Source organism: Dipodomys merriami, unplaced genomic scaffold (genome assembly GCF_024711535.1).
Source record: "Dipodomys merriami isolate MVZ:Mamm:240054 unplaced genomic scaffold, mDipMer1.0.p SCAF_5, whole genome shotgun sequence".
In the NCBI taxonomy this organism is placed as follows: Eukaryota; Metazoa; Chordata; class Mammalia; order Rodentia; family Heteromyidae; genus Dipodomys; species Dipodomys merriami.
This window is the reverse complement of record NW_027206068.1, coordinates 8,921,573-8,941,070: the sequence shown is the minus strand read 5'-3', so window position 1 is coordinate 8,941,070 and position 19,498 is coordinate 8,921,573. Positions and strand designations below refer to the sequence as shown.

Below are 19,498 nucleotides of genomic sequence, written 5' to 3'. Positions count from 1 at the left end.
ACCGGCGCCCGGCCCACTTTCTTAGCTGTTGTTTTTATTATTAGGTTGCTGCCAGGAACGCTGGTGACTATGTCGATAAGTACGTTCTTCATCGGTGGAATCAGAAGGCTGGGAGTAAACCATTTGTAAAGGTGCTCCGGGATTTCTACCGAGGATCCAGTACCACACACCCTTCAAAACCCAGGGCAAAGATCTCAAACACCGAGGAAATCCCCTCGCCCGGGGCGGGGCGGGCCGAACCGGCGCGGCAGCGGAAGTGACCGCCCCTGGGGGGCGGAAGTGACGTGGCGCCGGCGCTGCTGCGAGGGTAGGTGTTGCCGGACGGTGGAGGGAGGCGGTGGTGGTGGCGGAAGAGGTTCGACGGCCGATGGCGGCTCCGGATTGGAAAGTTGTTTGACGTCCCTCTCGTCCCTCACTGGGTAAGCTGCCGCTGCGGTCTTCGCGGTCCCCGGGGCGGGCGAGCCCCCAGCCCCGAGCCGGAACTCTGGGGCTCGTGCTGCGCCCCCAGCGCGGAGAGCCGGGGGGAGCTGGCGGGGCCGGGTCTCCGGGCGACACGGCGGCGGGGTGACAATGCACCCCTTCCCAAGGGCGAACCTGCCCCGCGGCCTGCCGTGGTGACGGACGGGGCGGGTCCGCCGCGGAGGCCGCGGTGACGGGCGGCGCCCCGGTGCGGGAGGCCGCGGGCCGGGCCTCGGCGGCGGCGCTGGGGAGGCTCGCGGCGCCCGGGGCCCGGGGCCCAGGACGAGGCCACTCGGGCCCGAGGTCCGGCTCCGGCGGGGTGTCGGCGGAGTCGGACGGGTAGGCTGGGCCGGGCCAGACAAACAAACCCCGGTGTTTGGGTCTGAGCCGCCGGAGGCGGAGGCGGAGCCGCGGGCGCCGTCGTCCTGGTGGGGGGGGGGGGGGGGCGGGACGCGGGCCTCGGTCCGCGGGGCTTAAGCGATTAGCGAGGTCTTCATCTCTTGGGACAGGGCTGGCTTTCCGAGCCGTGGGGCTGGAAGGGCGCGTTCATGGCTTTGTGCTGTCCTTCCTCCCCGCCCCGTGTTCTGGCCAACCTGTGTGGATTCCGCCGCAGCGCCGGCGCCGGCCCCCCCCATCCCGGAGTTGTTTGGACAAGCCCACGGGTGGTGCGCACGTCCCCACTCGCGGCGGCCGCAGCAAGAAGGTTGTTCAGTTAGAGCTGAGCTGGGGTGCCCGGCGCGTTTACAGATTGTACTTTACGAGTAGTTTGATTGGAAGACGTTTGTGGCTTTTCACTGTCATACGCTTTAGGTCTTATAAAGTAGTTACAATTTAGGTGAGAACAAGTTTTTTTTTTTTTTCCTTCCCATTTTGGCGTTATTGTTATAACAGTGATGTAGAGAGGGGTTACAGTTACATAAGTTAGGTAAAGAGTACATTTATTTTTGGACAATGTCACTCTTTCCCTCGCTCCCAAGAGAAGCTTTTTTTTTTTTTTTTTTTTTAAATCTCTGCGTTCTGCTGTTCCCACAAACAATGACTGATTATAGTTTGGTGTTCAGTTAAAGAGATCATTTTAACACATTAAAATAGACTATCCTCAAGTTGATTATCCTTAGGTGTAGAGGAGGGCTGAGCCAAAACTGTCTTCAATCCGTACTTAAGGATAAACTTAATTTTATTAAAAAATTGGTTCATATTTCCTGGGTTACTTTTTCTTTTCTTTCTTTTTTTTTGCCGGTCGTGGGGCTTGAACTCTAGGCCTGGGCGCTGTCCCCTCAGCTCTAGGCTAGCACTCTACCACTTGAGCTGCAGCACCGCTTTCCACTTCCGCCTTTTTCTGTTTATGTAGTGCTGAGGAATCGAACCCAGGGCGTCATGCATGCGAGGCAAGCCCTGTACCACTAGGCCACATTCCCAGACCTAATTGATTGATCGATTTATCTGTCCTGGAGCTTAAACTCTGGGCCTGGGCACTGTTCCTCAGCTCTTCAGCTCAAGGCTAGCCCTCTTCCACCTGAGCCACAGCACCACTTCTGCTTTTCTGGTGGTTTATTGGAGATAAGAATCTCAAGTACTTTACTTCCCGGGCTGGCTTTTAACCGTGATCCTCAGATCTCGGTCTCCGTAGTAACTAGGATTACAGGTGTGAGCCACCCCAGGCCCGGCTTGATTTTATTTTTTAAGACTCAAAAATCTGCTGCAGTAGGCCACCACTTTGGACAAAGTTGACTTCTTGAAGAATTGATTACAGTAGGATTTCTTTTTAAAAATGTGTTAATTTTGAAATTGTTTTTATTGTAGAATTTGTTTCTAGTCACCACATTTTCCCCCCAGCATTTTCTCTCTCTGTGTGTGGTGCTAATGGAGGCTTTCACTCTGCAGACAGGTACTCTGTGCTGAGCCAAGCCTTGAGCCCCTTTTTTGCATTGGTTATTTTTGAGATAGGGTTTGGCTAACTGCCTGGGACTCTGGGACCACTTTCACCCATTTCTACTTCCCAGGAAGCTAGAATGACCACCTCTTGTCGAAAGAGGGGTCTTGAGAACATTTTGCTTGGGCTAGCCTTCAACCATGATCCTCCCTGTTAAACCCTCCAAGTAGTTGGTGTGTGCCACCAGTGCTCTTGGCTCTAGCCACCGCATTCTTAAGCTGTACATGTATTTCACACTTGCTTGGAGCCATGTATATGAAGTTTAACCAGTAAATGCGTTTTCCATGACAGAAGTTTTTAAGGATTATGAACTCTAAACCTCTGTCACAGGTAAAGTTTATTAGATTGTATTTTTTGGGAATGGATATTACTATAAGACTTGGGGTTATTATTGTTCTAAAATGTTTTGTACTTAGAGCTTTTTATAGGCTTTTTTTCTTCTTTTTTTTGGTTGGTCAAGGCTAGTGCTCTACCACTTGAGCCACAGCACCATCTGGTTTCCTGGTAGTTAACTGGAAATGAGTCTCAATTTCAGCATATTGAGTAGCTAGGATTACAGGCATAAGCCACCAGTGCCTGGCAGAATAGAAATCTTTAAACAGTGAAGTACTTTGAGCTTAAATATGAGTAACTGAAACTATTTATTAGACTTTTTTTTCTTCAGATATTTGTGTCCTATAGGATGGAAGTTTGAAGATGAAAAAAAATTTTTTTTTTTTGGTCAGTTGTGGGGCCTGGGCTCTGGGCCTGGGCGCTGTCCCTCAGCTCTTCAGCTCAAGGCTAGCACTCTACCATTTGAGCCACAGCACCACTTCTGGCTTTTTCTGCTTATGTGGTGCTGAGGAATCAAACCCAGGGCCTCATGCATGCGAGGCAAGCACTCTACCACTGAGCCACATTCCCACCCCTGAAGACAATTTTTTTTTTTTTTTTGGTATGTCATGGGGCTTGGACTCTGGGCCTGAGCGCTGTCCATCAGCTCTTCAGCTCAAGACAAGCACTCTACCACTTGAGCCACTGCACCACTTCCATTTTGAGTGGTTTATTGGAGATAAGAGTCTCATAGACTTTCCTGCCCAGGCTGGCTTTGAACCCCAATCCTCACATCCTGCTGAGTAGCTAGGATTACAGGCATGAGCCACTGGTGCCCAGCTGAAGACAATTTTTAAAGGCACTTAAGTTGTTTTTTGTTATTTGTTTTTTGTCAATCGTGGGGCTTGCACTCTGGGTCTGGGAACTGTCCCTAAGCTGTTCAGCTCAAGGCTAGTGCTCTTCCACTTGAGCCACAGTACCACTTCCAGTTTTCTGAGTGGTTAATTGGAGATAAGAGTCTCATGGACTTTTCTGTCTTTTCTGGGCTGGCACTGAACCGTGATCCTCGGTTTTCGGCCTCCTGAGTAGCTAGGATTACAGGCAAGGGCCACTGATGCCTGGCTGCTTCTTGTTTTTTGTTTTTTGTTTTTTGTTTTTTTGTTTTGGGTCTGGTTGTGGGGCCTGAATTCTGGGCCTGGGCGCTGTCCCTCAGCTCAAGGCTAGCACTCTACCACTTGAGCCACAGTGCCACTTCCAGCTTTTTTCTTTTTGCTTATTGCTGAGGAATCGAACCCAGGGCCTCAGGCATGCAAGGCAAGCGCTCTACCACTGAGCCACCTTCCCAGCCCCTTCTTGTTTTTCTTTTTCTTTTTTTTTTGGGTCCGGTCGTGGGGCCTGAACTCTGGGCCTGGTTGCTGTCCCTCAGCTTCTTCCCAGCCCCCCTTCTTGTTTTTATTAACTGAAGATTTTTTTAACACTTTCTGTTAACCAGTACCTAATTTACACTTCTAAGAAAACAAAAGTGTTCATATTCAGAAACTGAAGTGTGAGTCTGTGTGCTGGTGGCTCACACCTATAATCCTAGCTACTTAGGAGGCTGAGATCTAAAGATAGTGTGTAGGAAAGTCCTTGAGACTCTTCCATTTAGTCACCAAAGGGCCAAAAGTGGAGTTGTGGCTCAAGTGATAGAAAGCTACCCTTGAGCAAAAAAACCTTGGGGACAGTGCCCAAGGCCCTGAGTTCATGCCCCACTAACAAACCAAACAGAATCTTAATGTGTTTCTGTTGCAGTAGGTGAAACAGAATTTTTATTGCTAGTCTACAACTTTATTTGCTTTGGGCTTATGAATATTGTGGAAATTTTCAGACATACATAAAAGGAAATGGCACAGTGAAGTTTTCAAAGTTGTCAATCTTGTTTCTTTACCTCTTCCAACACATTGCAGGGTGCTCTACCCACCCCTGTCCCCCTGTTTTCAAAAGCAAATCTCATAAATACATTTTGGTATAGTTAGTATCTTTTACTGATAGGTGCCTAAAAAATAATTGTAAGAAATGATTTTTTTCTTCTTAAATTCTGTTTGCTATGACTAGAAAATGTCTTTTGTTCTTTCTCTCGTTCCCTCCCTCCCTCCCTCCCTCCCCCCCCTCCCTCCCTCCCTCCCTCCTTCCCTACCTCCCTCCCTCCTTCTTTCTCTCTCCCTCTTTCTCTCTTTCTCTCTTTTCTTTCTTTCTTTCTTTCTTTCTTTCTTTCTTTCTTTCTTTCTTTCTTTCTTTCTTTCTTTCTTTCTTTCTTTCTTCCCCTCCTTCCCTCCCTCCCTCCTTCCCTCCCTCCCTCTTCCCTTCCTTCCTTCCTTCCTTCCTTCCTTCCTTCCTTCCTTCCTTCCTTCCTTCCTTCCTTCCTTCCTTCCTTCCTTCCTTCCTTCCTTCCTTCCTTCCTTCCTTCCCTGGGGTTTGAACTCAGGACCTGGGCACTGTCCCTGAGCTGCTTTTTTTGCTCAAGGATAGCACTGTACCACCTGAACCACAGCGCCACTTCTGGCCTTTTCTGTTTATGTAATATTGAGGAATTGAACCCAGCTTCCTGCATGCTAGGTAAACACTCTATGACTAAGCCACATTCTTTTTTTTTTTTTAATTGAATTACTTTATTAACTGGGAGTTGGAGACAACGATAAGTAGGCTGTTACAGATATCTAACTAAATTTAGGAACCAATTATTATTTTTTTGATGTTGGTTATTTTTTTTTTTTTGTGAAAATAGTGTACAGAGGGGTTACAATTACATGGGCAAGATAATGAGTACTTTTTTTTCTTTTTTGGGGGGGGTCCAGTTGTGGGGCCTGAACTCTGGGCGTGGGCGCTGTCCTTCTAGCGCTCTACCACTTGAGCCACAGCGCCACTTCTGGCTTTTTTTTTTTTTTTTTCTACTTATGTGGTGCTGAGGAATCAAACCCAGGGCATCAGGCATGCAAGGCAAGTGCTCTACCACTGAGCCACCTCCCCAGCCCATTTCTTTTTTTTTTTTTTTTAATTTTTTATTGTAGATACTATACAGAGGGTTACAGTTACGTGAGCAAGGTAATGAGTACACTTCCTATTGAGCATTGTTACACCCTCCATTGTTTTCCCCCTACCATCCCTTCCCTCCCTACCAGCCCATTTCTTACCAAGCATTGTAGCCGCCTCCTTTGTTTCCCCTTCCCATCTTTCCCCCTGCCCCCCCAATCCTCCCCGTCCCTCCCCCCACCAAAGTTGTAAAGTTCGTTTTTTGACATAACGACTTGTACATCTCATTGTTGCAATGGGTCCACCTGTATCACTATTTAAATGATTTGTTTTTCCCCTTCCCCTCCACAAATTATACCGACATGAAATACAGTGAAAGCAGGGGTTATACTGTGGGGAAGGGACATACAAAGCAACAAAGAAATCTTCTAAATGTGTTAGAAACAATCGCATAAAAGAAAAAAAACATTTGAATACATATCTTAGGGTTCATTTCCCTAACATCACCTTATCTGACCTTTTCTGCTTGACTCAGACATATACTAGATATTGCAAATAAGGGAAACCATGGGACCTATGTTTCTTTGGGCCTGGCTGACTAAGCCACATTCTCAGCCAAGTGTCTTTTTTTTTTGTCAGTTGTGGCCTGTATATGAGAGTTAATACTATTCTTCAGCTACACTTTTTTTTTTTTAATGAGCAAACTGTACCAGTTTATTTATGGTTGTAATTTATATACAGTAACACAAATGTCTTTTCGTCAGTATTATGAAAAAGGTTCCCACGGCTGCAGTGGGTGAAAGATTGAGACGGGAACATTTCTAAAGGAGTGCCAAGAAAGTGGAAAACAGGCAATGCGATAGTTTAGGGAGAGTTATAAATATCAAGTGCTGCCCTAGGTGAAATTTCATGCAAATGTATTCACCCACTCAGGTAAACTTTTTATATAGGTATCAGAATAAAATTTCTTGAACGATATAGACTTTTATTCACTTGATTTCCCTTAAGTAAATTAAAATAACTGGCTGTTGACAGGGCACATCTGGATATTTCTATCGGTCCCATAGAGATAATCTGTTACATTTTAGGACATGGTAGATTATATTTTTCAGCTACACTTTTTAAAATTTGCCCTTCAGCTTTTTCTAATGACAGAAATGTCACATTGAAAACAGACAACCCCCCCCCCCCCAAATCAAAACTCTGATGCTTTTCCAAGGACCCTGGGAATTTTGTGTGTGTGTGTGTGTGTGTGTGTGTGTGTGTGTGTGTGTGTGTGTGTGTGTGTGTGTGTGTGTGTGTGTGTGTGTGTGTGTGTCTGTGTGTCTGTGTGTGTCTGTGTGTCTGTATCTGTGTGTGTATCTGTGTGTGTATCTGTGTCTGTGTCGTTTGTGGGGCTTGAACTCTGGGCCTGGGCATTGTCTTTGAGCTCTTTAGCTCAAGGCTAGTGCTCTACCACTTGAACTACAGTGCCACTCTGGTTTTCTGGTGGTTAATTGGCGATCAGAGTGTCATGGACTACTTTCCTGTCCTGGCTGGCTTTGAACCACGATCCTCATATATCAGCCTCCTAAGTAGCTAGAATTACAGGCGTGAGCCACCGGCACCTGGCCCCAGCCCAATATCTTAAAGGTATTTATATTTAAAAAAAATTAGCTTTGGGTTGGAAATGTGGCTCAATGGTAGAGTGCTTACCTAGTTGCATGAAGCCCCAGGTTCAATTCCTCAGTACCACATGAACAGAAAAGGCAGGAAGTGGCGCTGTGGCTCAAGTGAATAGAGTGCTAGCCTTGAGCAAAAGAAGCTCAGGGACAGGGCCCAGGCCCTGAGTTCAGGCCCCAGTATTGGCCAAAAAAAATTTAGCTTCATTTGTATGGTCTTCATTTGTTTATCTTTTTTTTTTATGGTCTATTTGTTAAGGATACTAAGGCTTACATTTTTCAGTTAAATATAGCAGATACTGTGAGCCACTAGGAAAAAAAAAAGTACCACAGAAAGTATGATTTGAGCTTTAAAAAATCTTAAGAAGAAAAAGTAACATTGTATGTAATATGCTTTCCCCTTTTATTTGCACATATGGGTTACTCCCTTCATATATCCTTTAAATATTAATAAATCTCCAAAATAATAGCATTGGATTTTAGGTCTAGGACTTCAAAATGTGTGATCTAAAAAAGGATACATATAAATGAATTAAGAGAATGTTGTATGTAGGAAACCTGTAAGAAGGAGCAGCTATCCATATGTATATTTATTTTAGATAATGTTTGCAGACAATTGTGTCTAGTCTTTTAATTGTTGGCTGGAAAATTCTTACTTTGGCTAACTTATTATACTCTTGTTTCTGGAGATGTACTTCAGAGAATAGTAAATAGAATTTGGTATGATGAAGTTGCTTGCTTTCACTTCCCTTTGGGTGAAGAGCTATATTTTCTTTTCCAACAGATACAACAGTTATTTTTTTCAGGATGTTAGTGAAGCTACAATTCCCAATCATTACCACAAGGTGATGCAGTGACTTTGCATATTACTTCTTCACTGGCCATATGCATTACAGCTTTGGCCCTATCAGTGAATTTAATCATTTTTATAAGCCTTTCTATCATTTTGCTCATTTCATATCTTTGGGAGAAATGAAGCAGAGGAGCTGAGTGAGAATTAGAAATTTTATCAGAGTAGGTTGATTCATGATGTTACTTTCAGATTGATTCATGTAAACATTTTAGAAAGTTTTTTTAATTGTATAGATTACAGAAAGGGGATTTTTTGGTTGGTCTTGGGTCTTGAACTCTGGGCCTGAGCTCTGCCCCTTAGCTCTTCAGCTCAAGGCTAGTGCTCTACCACTTGAGCCACAATACCATCTGGTTTTCTGGTGGTTAATTGGAGATAAGAGTCTCATGGAGGGGCTGGGAAGGTGGCTCAGTGGTAGAGTGCATGCCTTGCATGCCAGAGGCCCTGGGTTCGATTCCTCAGCACCACATAAGCAAAAAGAAAAAAGCTGGAAGTGGCATTGTGGCTCAAGTGGCAGAGCGCTAGTCTTGAGCTGAAGAGCTGAGGGTCAGCGCCCAGGCCCAGAGTTGAGACCCCATGACCGGACCCCCCCCCCCAAAAAAAAAACCCCAAAAAACAAAACAAAACAAAACAAAAAAGAGTCTCATGGACTTTCCTGCCTGGGCTGACTTTGAACCACGATCCTCAGATCTCAGCCTCCTGAGTAGCTAGGATTACAGGGTGAGCCACCGGCCCCCACTCTTGTGATTCTTTTCCATACATGTGTACAACATACATCAATCAGACTAATCTCCACCATCTCTCTCCCTCATTCCTTCATTAAAACAATTTTAACAGGTTTTATTTTGTTTCTTTTACATTTTTTATTATATTTATTTTTTTAAAGTCATAAACACCTTTTAATCTTCACAATGATAGTCTTCATTATCTTAATTTATATTGCTTATGAACTCTATGACCTTTAATAATAAAACTTTTTTTTACAAATTGGATGATAATATACATTCTTTTTGCTTAGTATTTTATTTTGTTTCTTTTACTTTAAAAATTAATTCAATTTTTCTCTCTCCTGTCCTTACCTTCATTTACTTTTTAAGTTTTTTTATTAGTATACATTAATTGTACAAGGGGGCTTCAGTCCAGTGTCATTTCCATCCATCCATCTTCACCTACTCTTTCTCCCTTATTCTCTCTCTCTTAAAACAGTTTCAACAGGTTTCATTGTTAAATTTCAAACACATTTAAAATACTTTGACCATATTCACTCTTCTTCACTCTATTAGCCCTCCTCATTCCTGCTGATTACCTATCCCCAATATAGCCTGTTTCATTAGTGTGAAAATTTTTTCCCATGGTTTTAAAATTTATTTTATTTGTTGGTGCCGGTACTGGGCCCTCAGCTCAGAATCTGGGTACTGTCCCTGAACTATTTGCTCAAGGCTACTATTCTACCACTTGAGCTACAGCTCCACTTTTGGCCTTTTTGGTGGTGGACATGAGTCTCATAGAATTTCTTGCCTGGGCTGGCTTCTCTCGGAGTCCTGAGTAGCTAGGATTTACAGGTATTAGCCACCAGTGCCCAACATCTGTTTTGTGTTGTTTTTAATTTCAATTTTCATTTTTTTAATGCAAGTTGTAGGGCTTGAACTATGGTCCTGGGCGCTATCCCTAAGCTCTTTAGCTCAAGGTAAGTGCTCTGCCACTTGAGCCATAGCACCACTTCTGGTTTTCTGGTGGTTAATTGTAAATAAGAGTCTCAGGGACTTTCCTGCCTGGGCTGGCTTTGAACTGTAGTCCTCAGATTTTAGCCTCCTGAGTAGCTAGGATTACAGGTGTGAGCCACCAGCTTCTGGCTAAGAAAACTGTATTTTAAAAAAATTAAAATGAGCCAGCAGCGCCAGTGAAGGCAAACTAGGCAATAAACTTGTGCCTCTGGCTCAAGTGGTAGAGCTCTAGGCTTAAGCTAAAGACCTCAGGGACAGTGCCCAGGCCCAGAGTTCAAGTCCCTGACTGACCCCCCCCCCCAAAAAAAAAATTCAAACAATAAATTGAGTTAAGTTAAAAGTCCACTTTTGTTGTTGTTGTTGTTAGTCCTGGGCACAGTCCCTGAGCTTCTTTGGCTCAAGGCTAGCACTCTACCACTCTGAGCTGCAGCCCCACTTATGTTTTTTTATTGGTTAATTGACGATAAGAGTCTCCTGGACTTCCCTGCTCTGGCTGGCTTTGTTTGGGTCCTCTGATCTCAGCCTCCTAAGTAGCAAAGGATTACAGGTGTGAGTGCCTGGCTAAGTCTTTGTGTGAGATGTCCGATATATTGTAAATATATAGTCAAAAGTAGTACTTTGACTGTAGTGGAAGCAGATGGACACTAGAAAAAAGTACCTTTCTGAAGTGTTTCAAATAGTCTGGTGGTTATACCCTGTATAGTCCTACCACTCTGAAGTCTGAGGCACCAGGAACTGCAGTTCCTCCCTAGGTCAGCATGGAGCTGTTTAACCAGACTCTTGACTCAGAATAATAAAGTGCGTATTATATCAAAGTTTTTAAAGTATTTATTTAGTATTCAAACAGGTCAACAACAGCAACAACAACAAACAAACAGCAAATTCCCTTCGGTGCTTCCTAGGGATTGGGGCTTAAACTTGAGATATTGTGCTGTAGTTTGGCTTTCTGCCACTTTAGCTACTCAACAGTGTCTGGCTTTTTTTGCTGGTTAATTGGAGTTGGAGTCTTGTGGGTCTTTCTGCCTAGGCTGGCTTAGATCTGTGATCCTCAGATCTTAACTTGCTAGATAGCTATGATTATAGGTATGATCCAATTATGACTGGCTATTTTTTTTCTTTATTGTTTTGGTGGTACAAGATTTTTACTCAGGACCTAATAGCTTTCTAGACAGAAGCTCTATCACTTGAGCAGCAACCCTAGTTCTTCTTGCTTTGGTTTAAATTTTCACTAGGTTGACCTTATACTTTTGCCCCTTATGTAGTTGGGGTTCCAGGCATGCATCACTATGCTGAGCTTTTTAGAAAATTATGTATAGTTTTTAATTGTAATTATAAAGGTGAGGGCTTACAAGTCAGGTAATATGTACATTTCTTTCTGGACAGTGTCACCCCTTTCCTCACCCTCCCAGTTTTCCCTCTTGTCCCTACCCACAAATTATATAGTTTATTTTCAACGTCATGCTAAGTCTTCTTTTTCTTTTTGTGGTGGGGGTGGGGGTGGGGGTGGGGTGGGGTGGTGAGAGCTTGTGTTTGCTCAGCTTGCTTGTTTGGTTTTCTTGTTTGGCTGGCACACTTGCCATGCTTCTCCAGTCCTGTTTTTGCTGGGCCTATTAGACTTTTTTTTTCTGCCTGGGTTGGGCTTGAATCACCATCCTCTGGATCTCAGCCTCCTGAGTTGCTAAGATCTTAGCCTTGAGCCATTGATGCCTAGCTGGGCTTATTTACTATTTGGGAAGCGTTTATAACTTTTTTGTTAAAGCTGGCCTCATATCTTGATTTTCCCATGCTTTGGGAGTACCTAGTATTATTACATATGTGTGCCATTATGCTCAGGGAATTGCTATTGCTCAAGCTGTTCTCAAACTCAGGATTTCCCTGCTTTAGCTTCCTGATTGCTGGGTTCACAGTTATGTGCCACAACATATAGCTAGCAGTAACACATCTTAATGTCTAAAATGTAAGTAGAGTATGGTTGTGCTTGATCTATAGAAACCTCATTGATCTGTGAACTAAATTCGATTTAATTTGGTTAGGAGAAATACAGTGTCCTGGTTCCCTCCATTAGTACAGGAATTCTTGTTTTAGTGGTTCAGAAAAAAGTGCCATAAGGCTGATTGCTTGTATAACCAGCGAATGCACTGATTCTAGACATATTCTGTAGAATGCTTTTTTGAATAAATCCCCAGATGTTTCTTTTTTCTTAAAAGTAGAGCACAAAATAGTAATATTTTGGACAGTCTATTTAGATCTTGTTTTTACAATCTGTCGGATAAATTACTACTTATTGTTTACTCAACAAGTGAACATTCACTGAATTCCTAATAGATTTTCAACAATATGTATTTCATTAACACTATACTTTTATTTTACTATCATGCATTCTGAATACATACATATATGGGCAGGATACATGAACAACAGAAATCATTAGGATCATTAGCCCAGGACAAGAGGGTAAAATTGATATGCATAGAGAGGAGCCAGCTAGGTAATGCTGTTTGGAGCGGATCATGACTTTAAGTGATTGCCTGACAAGTGCCTGCCAACAAAACAAAACCAGCAAAACCCCTCTAAAAGACTAAAGTAGATCAGCTGAGAGTTTATGTAGTTTAAGAGATTTGAACAAACTTCAACACCCAAGAAGACAGGCTAGGATTTGTAGAATTGAATGAGAGGTGGTAGTACAGATTTAGGTTGTTGAGTTGGATTATAGGCTAAGTAATGGTTCCCGATCTTGACAGAATATAGGATTAAGATTATTTGGAGAAGCACAGGTGAGGGAAATAGAACTATACCCATTGCCACAGACACACGTGTGTATGCCCAGGTCCACTCCCAGAAAGTCATTATATTTTTTCTTTTAAAAGCCCCCTGATGTTTATAATGAGAAGCCAGGATTGAGACGTGCTGATCCAGGTGTTTACAACATGGGTTGAAAACATAGGCAGAGATCAGGTTCTCAGCTATAACAGCCTAGAACCTAGGGAGAGAAGATAGCTTGGGATGATAATGATGAACTTCAAAGATTCTTTAGAAAGGAAAAGTTAATTGACCAATATTAGAAAACTAACCAAAACACATAAATAAATATATCTGTGAAATAGTTGCATGAAATGTGCTTTAAAAAAAACAAACAAAAAAATCTTTGATAGTTTACCAAATTTCAGTTTCTTCCTGTTTTTTTTTGGGGGGGGGGTCGGTTGTGGACTTTGAACTCTCGGCCTGGACGCTACCTCAGCTCAAGGCTAGTGCTCTACCTCTTGAGTCACAGTACCACTTCCAGTTTTCTAGAGGTTTAATTGGAGATAAGAGTCTCATGGACTTTCCTGCCTGGGCTGGCTGTGAACCAGGATCCTCAAATATCAGCCTCCTGAGTAGGTGTGAGCCACTGGTGCTTGGCTGAATTTCAGTTTCTTAAGGTGTCTTCTGTTAGAGGCCAGCAGGCTTCTATTAGCAGCATGTATACTGTTCATTTACTTTTGGCTGGGACAAAGCAAAAGGCTAGGCTTTGTAAGAGAATTGAGAGTTTTATTTATTTTTTTAGACATGATCTTGCTTTGTAGCCCAGTCTAGTCTTAAACTCAGATGCTTTCACTTCAACCTTCTAGGTAGTGGGATTACAGGTGAGTACCACTATACCCAGATTTGTTTTTGGCTTTTAAACTTCTGTGTAGTTTTCTGAGCCATACTGGTATTTCTCAATTGGTGTTTTTATATTTATTTTTTTTTTATTTTAATTAATTAATTAATTTTTTTGTGAACATACTGTACAGAAGGGTTACAATTACATGGGCAAGATAATGAGTACATTTCTTATCAAGCATTGCAGCCTCCTCCTTTGTTTACCCTTCACATCCCTTCCCAGCCTCCCCCCACACCCCCTTTATATTTATTTTTAAGGAGAAGTTCCGGTATTTAAAAAGTGTATCTCTTCAATTATGACATGTAAATAAAATATATCCATGAAAGTTGCATTCAAAGCTCTTTATTTTTTAAGACAAATTTATTCATAGCTAGTATAATTTAACTTGTATTAATTGTTTTAGATTCACAATGACATCATTTCAAGAAGTTCCACTGCAGACTTCCAACTTTGCCCATGTCATCTTTCAAAATGTGGCCAAGAGTTATCTTCCTAATGCACACTTAGAATGTCATTACACCTTAACTCCTTACATCTATCCACATCCGAAAGACTGGGTTGGTATATTCAAGGTAAGAAAGCTTTCTCCAATGTGTTCTACATAGGTTCTTTTTACTTTATCTTTAAATACTTTAGCAAGTAGCTTGTACTAGCTTTGTCCTAATTCTGCAGTAAGGTTTACTTTCCCTCACTAGGGAATAATATAACAGTACACAGTAGTATAAAACAAATGTTGGGACCTTCATTTCTTTTTTTTTTTTTTTGTCAGTTGTGGGACCTGAACTCTGGGCCTGGGCACTGTCCTTCAGCTCTTCAGCTCAAGGCTAGCACTCTACCACTTGAGCCACAGTACCAGTTCCAGCTTTTTCTGCTTATGTGGTGCTGAGGAATCGAACCCAGGGCCTCATGCATGCGAGGCAAGCACTCTACCACTGAGCCACCTTCCCAGCCTAGTATTTCATTCCTTAATGTTCATGAATAGATAAACATTTACTTTTTGTATCTTTTTTAGGATTTCAAATTCTAAAATGATCATAGTCATTGTAAGCATTGTGTGGAACCAGTATTAATTTTGATTTTATATGACATACGAGATATGAGTATCAAGTTTCCAATATTGATGGAGGACTGACTGACACTCATGGAGGACTGACTGGTGTTTTCTGCAGGATGAATTAGATGAGGAAAAAAGTACAATTGAGGGAAAGGGACACATTTTTAGCTGGAAAGTGGTATAAGCAAAAGTATAGAAGTGAGAATATTCATGAAAATGAGTAAAAACTGCATATTTTGAGCGAGGAGCTGGTGGCTCATGCCTGTAATTTTAGCTACGCAGGAGGCTGGAGGCTGATATCTGAGGATCTCAGTTCAAAGCCAGCCCAGGCAGGAAAGTCTGTGAGACTCTTATCTCCAATAAACCACTCAGAAAACCAGAAGTGGCACTGTGGCTCAAGTGATAGAGAGCCTTGCTGAAGATCTGAGGGATAGTGCCAAGGTCCAGAGTTCAAGCCCCATGACCATAAAAAAAAGTTGTAATGTTCGTTTTTCGACATAATGTCTTGTACATCTCATTGTTGCAATGGGTCCACCTGTATCCCTATTTAAACAATTTGTTTTTTCCCTTCCCCTTCACTAATTATACCAACATCAAATACAGTGAAAGCAGGGGTTATACCTTGCGGGAGAGACATACAAAGCAACAAAGAAATCATCTTATAAATATGTTAGAAACAATTGCATGAAAGCTGTGTATTTTTAATGTTGTAGGGACAGTTTTTGGAAGTGGGATTGACATGTTTATGGCATTGTTGTTTATTTAATATTTTTTTGTTGGTCATGGGGCTTGAACTCAAGGCCTGGCAGTCTTGGGTTTCTTTTGCTCAAGACTGCACTCTACCACTTAAGCCACAGCACTTCCATCCTTTTCTGTGTATGTGGTACTGGGGAATTGAACCTAGAACTTCATGCACGCTAGGCAAGCATTATACCACTAAGCCACATTTTTTTTTGGGGGGGGGTCCGGTCGTGGGGCTTGAACTCTGGGCCTGGGTGCTGTTCCTCAGCTCTTCAGCTCAAGGCTAGAGCTCTACCACTCGAGCACAGCGCCACTTCCTGCTTTTTTCTTTTTGCTTATGTGGTGCTGAGGAATCGAGTCTAGGGCCTCTTGCATGCAAGGCAAGCGCTCTACCACTGAGCCACCTTCCCAGCCCCACATTGTTTGTTTTTTTTTTAACACTAGTATATTGCTGATTGTTCTATAGAATGATTTTGTTAGAATATCCTATTGATAGGCAGACATACAGCATCCAGTTTAGTAGCTGCATAGGAGAAAGTAGCTGCATAGGAGAAGGACTGAATATGGGAAAATGGGTAGTATGCTTGAGAAAGTGTTAGGATTTTAACTTGCCTGGGGTCAGATAGTATTTGAAAATGAGTATAAAAAGTTAGTTTAGGGGCTGGGAAGGTGGCTCAGTGGTAGAGCGCTTGCCTTGCAAGCCTGAGGCCCTGGGTTTGATTCCTTAGCACCATATAAGCAAAAAGAAAAAAGCCAGAAGTGGCGCTGTGGCTCAAGTGGTAGAGTGCTAGCCTTGAGCTGAAGAGCTGAGGGACAGCACCCAGGCCCAGAGTTCAAGCCCCACGATCGAACCCCCCCCAAAAAAGTTAGATCACATTGTAGATACCTTAATTACATTACATTGCTGAGGAACAGTAGTTTGTTTATTGTTGTTAGGGATTTTTATTATTATTTTTTATTATATTTTGGTCCTGGGATTGAACCAATGTCCTAGCACTTGCACTAGCACTTACTTATACTGGTGTTTGTACTCAGGGCTTCAAACTTATTAGGTAGGTGTGCTACTGCTTGAACCATGCCCTTATCCCTGAAGAATATAGTGGTTTTTATTTTGTGGTTCGTAGGGCTTGAATTTGGGGCCTGGGTGCTGTCTTTAAGCTCTTTTTTGCTCAACATTAGCACTCTACCACTTTGAGCCACTTCCAGTTTTCTGGTGGTTAATTGGAGATGAGTCTCATGGACTTTCCTGCCCAGGCTGGCTTCTAACTGTGATCTTCAGATCTCAGCTTCCTGAGTAGTTAGGATTATAGGTGTGAGCCATAGCGCTCAGCTCTGACAGTTAACTTTATATAAACTAAGAACTACTATATCTGGCTTATTCCCTGTTTTTGTTGTTATTCTTTTGTAGGTTGGATGGAGTACTGCTCGTGATTATTACACATTTTTATGGTCTCCTATGCCTGAAAATTATGTAGAAGGATCTACAGTCAATTGTGTACTAGCATTTCAAGGTAAAGGTGGAAAACTGCAGAACCTTGATAAAATTAATTCTCTTATTGCCATTGAAGTGCTCACCCTAACCAGGCACTGGTGGCTCATTCCCATAATCCTAGCTACTCAGGAGGCTGAGATCTGAGGATCGCAGTTCACAGCCAGCAGGGGCAGGAAAGGCTTATAAGACTCTTATTTCCAATTAATCACCTGAAAAACTGGAAGTGGTGCTATGGCTCAAGTGGTAGAGTACTTACCTAGAGCTGAAGAGCTGAGGGACAGGTGCCCAGACCCACAGAGTTCAAGCCCCATGACCAGGAAAAAAAAAAATGCTTACCCAATCAAAATGATATGTTGATGCGCTGATATGTTTAGGCAAAGCATACATGAACTTTGGACATGAAACTTAGTGTTCTTATTGAGGAAAAGTCCTAAGAATGTAAATATTAACTGTAGGACCACATGACATTTTAACAGACATGTAGAACTTGTTAACTTTCATTAAAGAGAGAGTGTGTTTCTTTCTGGATCCTTACTTTTGGTGACTTATTTTTTTCAAATGAGAAAATAATACTAGTATCAGAAGGGGGACAGATGGGGAAAGGTTAATCAGTGGAAAGGTTAATCAGTGGGTAATAAGTTCAAGTTAGGTATAATACTAATATGGTGCAATCGGGTGACAATAGATCACAATTGACTGTTGTGTGTCTCAAAGCTAGAAAAAGGATTTTCAATATTTTAGACAAAGAAGTGATGAACTTTGAGAAGATACATTTTTCTGATTACGCAGTGGATGCTAGTTTCACTACATCTTATGTACCTACTAATATATATAGTTTTTGTGTTTTTATGTAATCATTAAATAAATTTTACTGAGAAATGGATTTTCTTTTAAGAAAAGAAAATGTAGCAAACTAAAGGGGAAAATGAATCTGATGAAAACCACAAAGATAATTAACAGGATTTAGAGTAGTTATATTAGTTATGTTTTGTGATGGTTCCTGTAAAATAGCTATATATATAATAGAAAATTGATTTCTAGCTTGGTATTACATATAGTTTTTTTTTAATGGTATGGACTTTGAACTTAGCATAGGGCCCCAAGCTGCTCTCCAAATACATGCTTCTCTTCAGCAGTATAGCACATAGAATAGAACATTTAAGTCCTCAGGTTAGGTCAAAAGAAATAGTTATAACCTTAAGTTTATATAAAAATTTCTTGGGGAGCAGGGCCGCTGGTGGCTCACACTTATAATCCTAGCTACTCAGTAGGCTGAGATCTGAGGATCCTGGTTCAAAGCAGGAAAGTCTGTGAGACTCTTATCTCTAAGAAACCACCAGAAAGCCAGAAGTGGCATCAGTTTTTGTAGTTGTATTGTTTTTAGTGTGACATTTCTGTCATCAGAAAGAGCTGAAGAGTGAATTTTATAAAATGTAACTGAAGAATAGTATTAACTCTCATTTGCAGGCCAAGTTTTCTGTTACCCAACTTATATTGAGGCCATATTGTACTATAATAATAAATTTCCTTTTTCCTAATTCCTGTACTTTAAATTCTGAGTTCTTCATGGGGCCTGAACTCTGGGCCTGGGCATTGTCCCTCAGCTCAAGGCTATCACTCTACCACTTGAGCCACAGCACCACTTCTGTCTTTTTCTGCTTATGTTGTGCTGAGGAATCAAACCCAGGGCCTCTTGTGTGCAAGGCAAGCATTCTAACACTGAGCAACCTGCCCAGTTTCAATTCTGAGTTCTTTAAAGTAACAAATTGCTACAAATAGTAACAACAGTTCCCAATTTAGTTTTCTTTGTGCCTCAAAAGAAAGACAAAGGGGGCTAGGAAGGCGGCTCAGTGGTAGAGCGCTTGCCTTGCATGCATGAGGCCCTGGGTTCGATTCCTCAGCACCACATAAGCAAAAAGAAAAAAGCTGGAAGTGGTGCTGTGGCTCAAGTGGTAGAGCGCTAGCCTTGAGCTGAAGAGCTGAAGGACAGCGCCCAGGCCCGGAGTTCAGGACCCACGACTGGACCCCCCCACCACTCCCCCCCAAAAAAAGAGAAAGACAAAGGATAAAAATAAAGAAATAAAAGGATGCATAGTTGCTATGATTCTTTGGGGTGGAGGACTGAGGAAATTACCTCTTCAGAGTTACTTTAATATGAACACTTAGTTTAGTTGGCTTAAAGGCAGAGTCTCTTTATACTTTTTTTTTTTTTTTTTTGTCGGTTGTGGGGCCTGAACTCTGGGCCTGGGTGCTGCCCCTCAGCTCTTCAGCTCAAGGCGAGCACCCTACCACTTGAGCTACAGTGCCACTTCCGGTTTTCTGGTGATTTATTGGAGATAGGAGTCTCACGGTCTTTCTTGCCCGGGCTGGCTTTGAACCGCGATCCTCAGATCTCAGCCTCCTGAGTAGCTAGGATTACAGGCGTGAGCCACCAGCGCCCGGCTTGTCTCTTTATACTTTAAGATATAAAAATTGATAAACATGTGATCCTATAGAGGAGGTGTTCTACTCTTTATCATTGCATCTTCCCAGCCTTTTTTGTTTTTGGTTGGTCGTACCACTTGAGCCACAGTACCACTTCTGGTTTTTTGAGTGGTTTATTGGAGGTAAGCATCTCAGG

At 42.4% G+C, this 19,498-nt stretch overlaps 1 protein-coding gene across 2 annotated transcripts in view; it reads left to right on the top strand.

The window, feature by feature from the left end:
• Window positions 1-306: 306 nt before the first annotated feature.
• Tax1bp1 (Tax1 binding protein 1) overlaps window positions 307-19,498 on the top strand; it is a 72,084-nt gene continuing 52,892 nt past the window's right edge. Inside the window, exons 1-3 of one of the 2 annotated variants that reach the window (XM_069996029.1) lie at window positions 307-419; window positions 13,995-14,163; window positions 16,795-16,897. In XM_069996029.1, the coding sequence (XP_069852130.1) occupies window positions 14,002-14,163; window positions 16,795-16,897 (265 nt within the window). In that variant the 5' untranslated portion in view covers window positions 307-419; window positions 13,995-14,001. The remainder of the gene's footprint in view (window positions 420-13,994; window positions 14,164-16,794; window positions 16,898-19,498) is intronic. The other variant, XM_069996028.1, reaches the window with a different exon arrangement.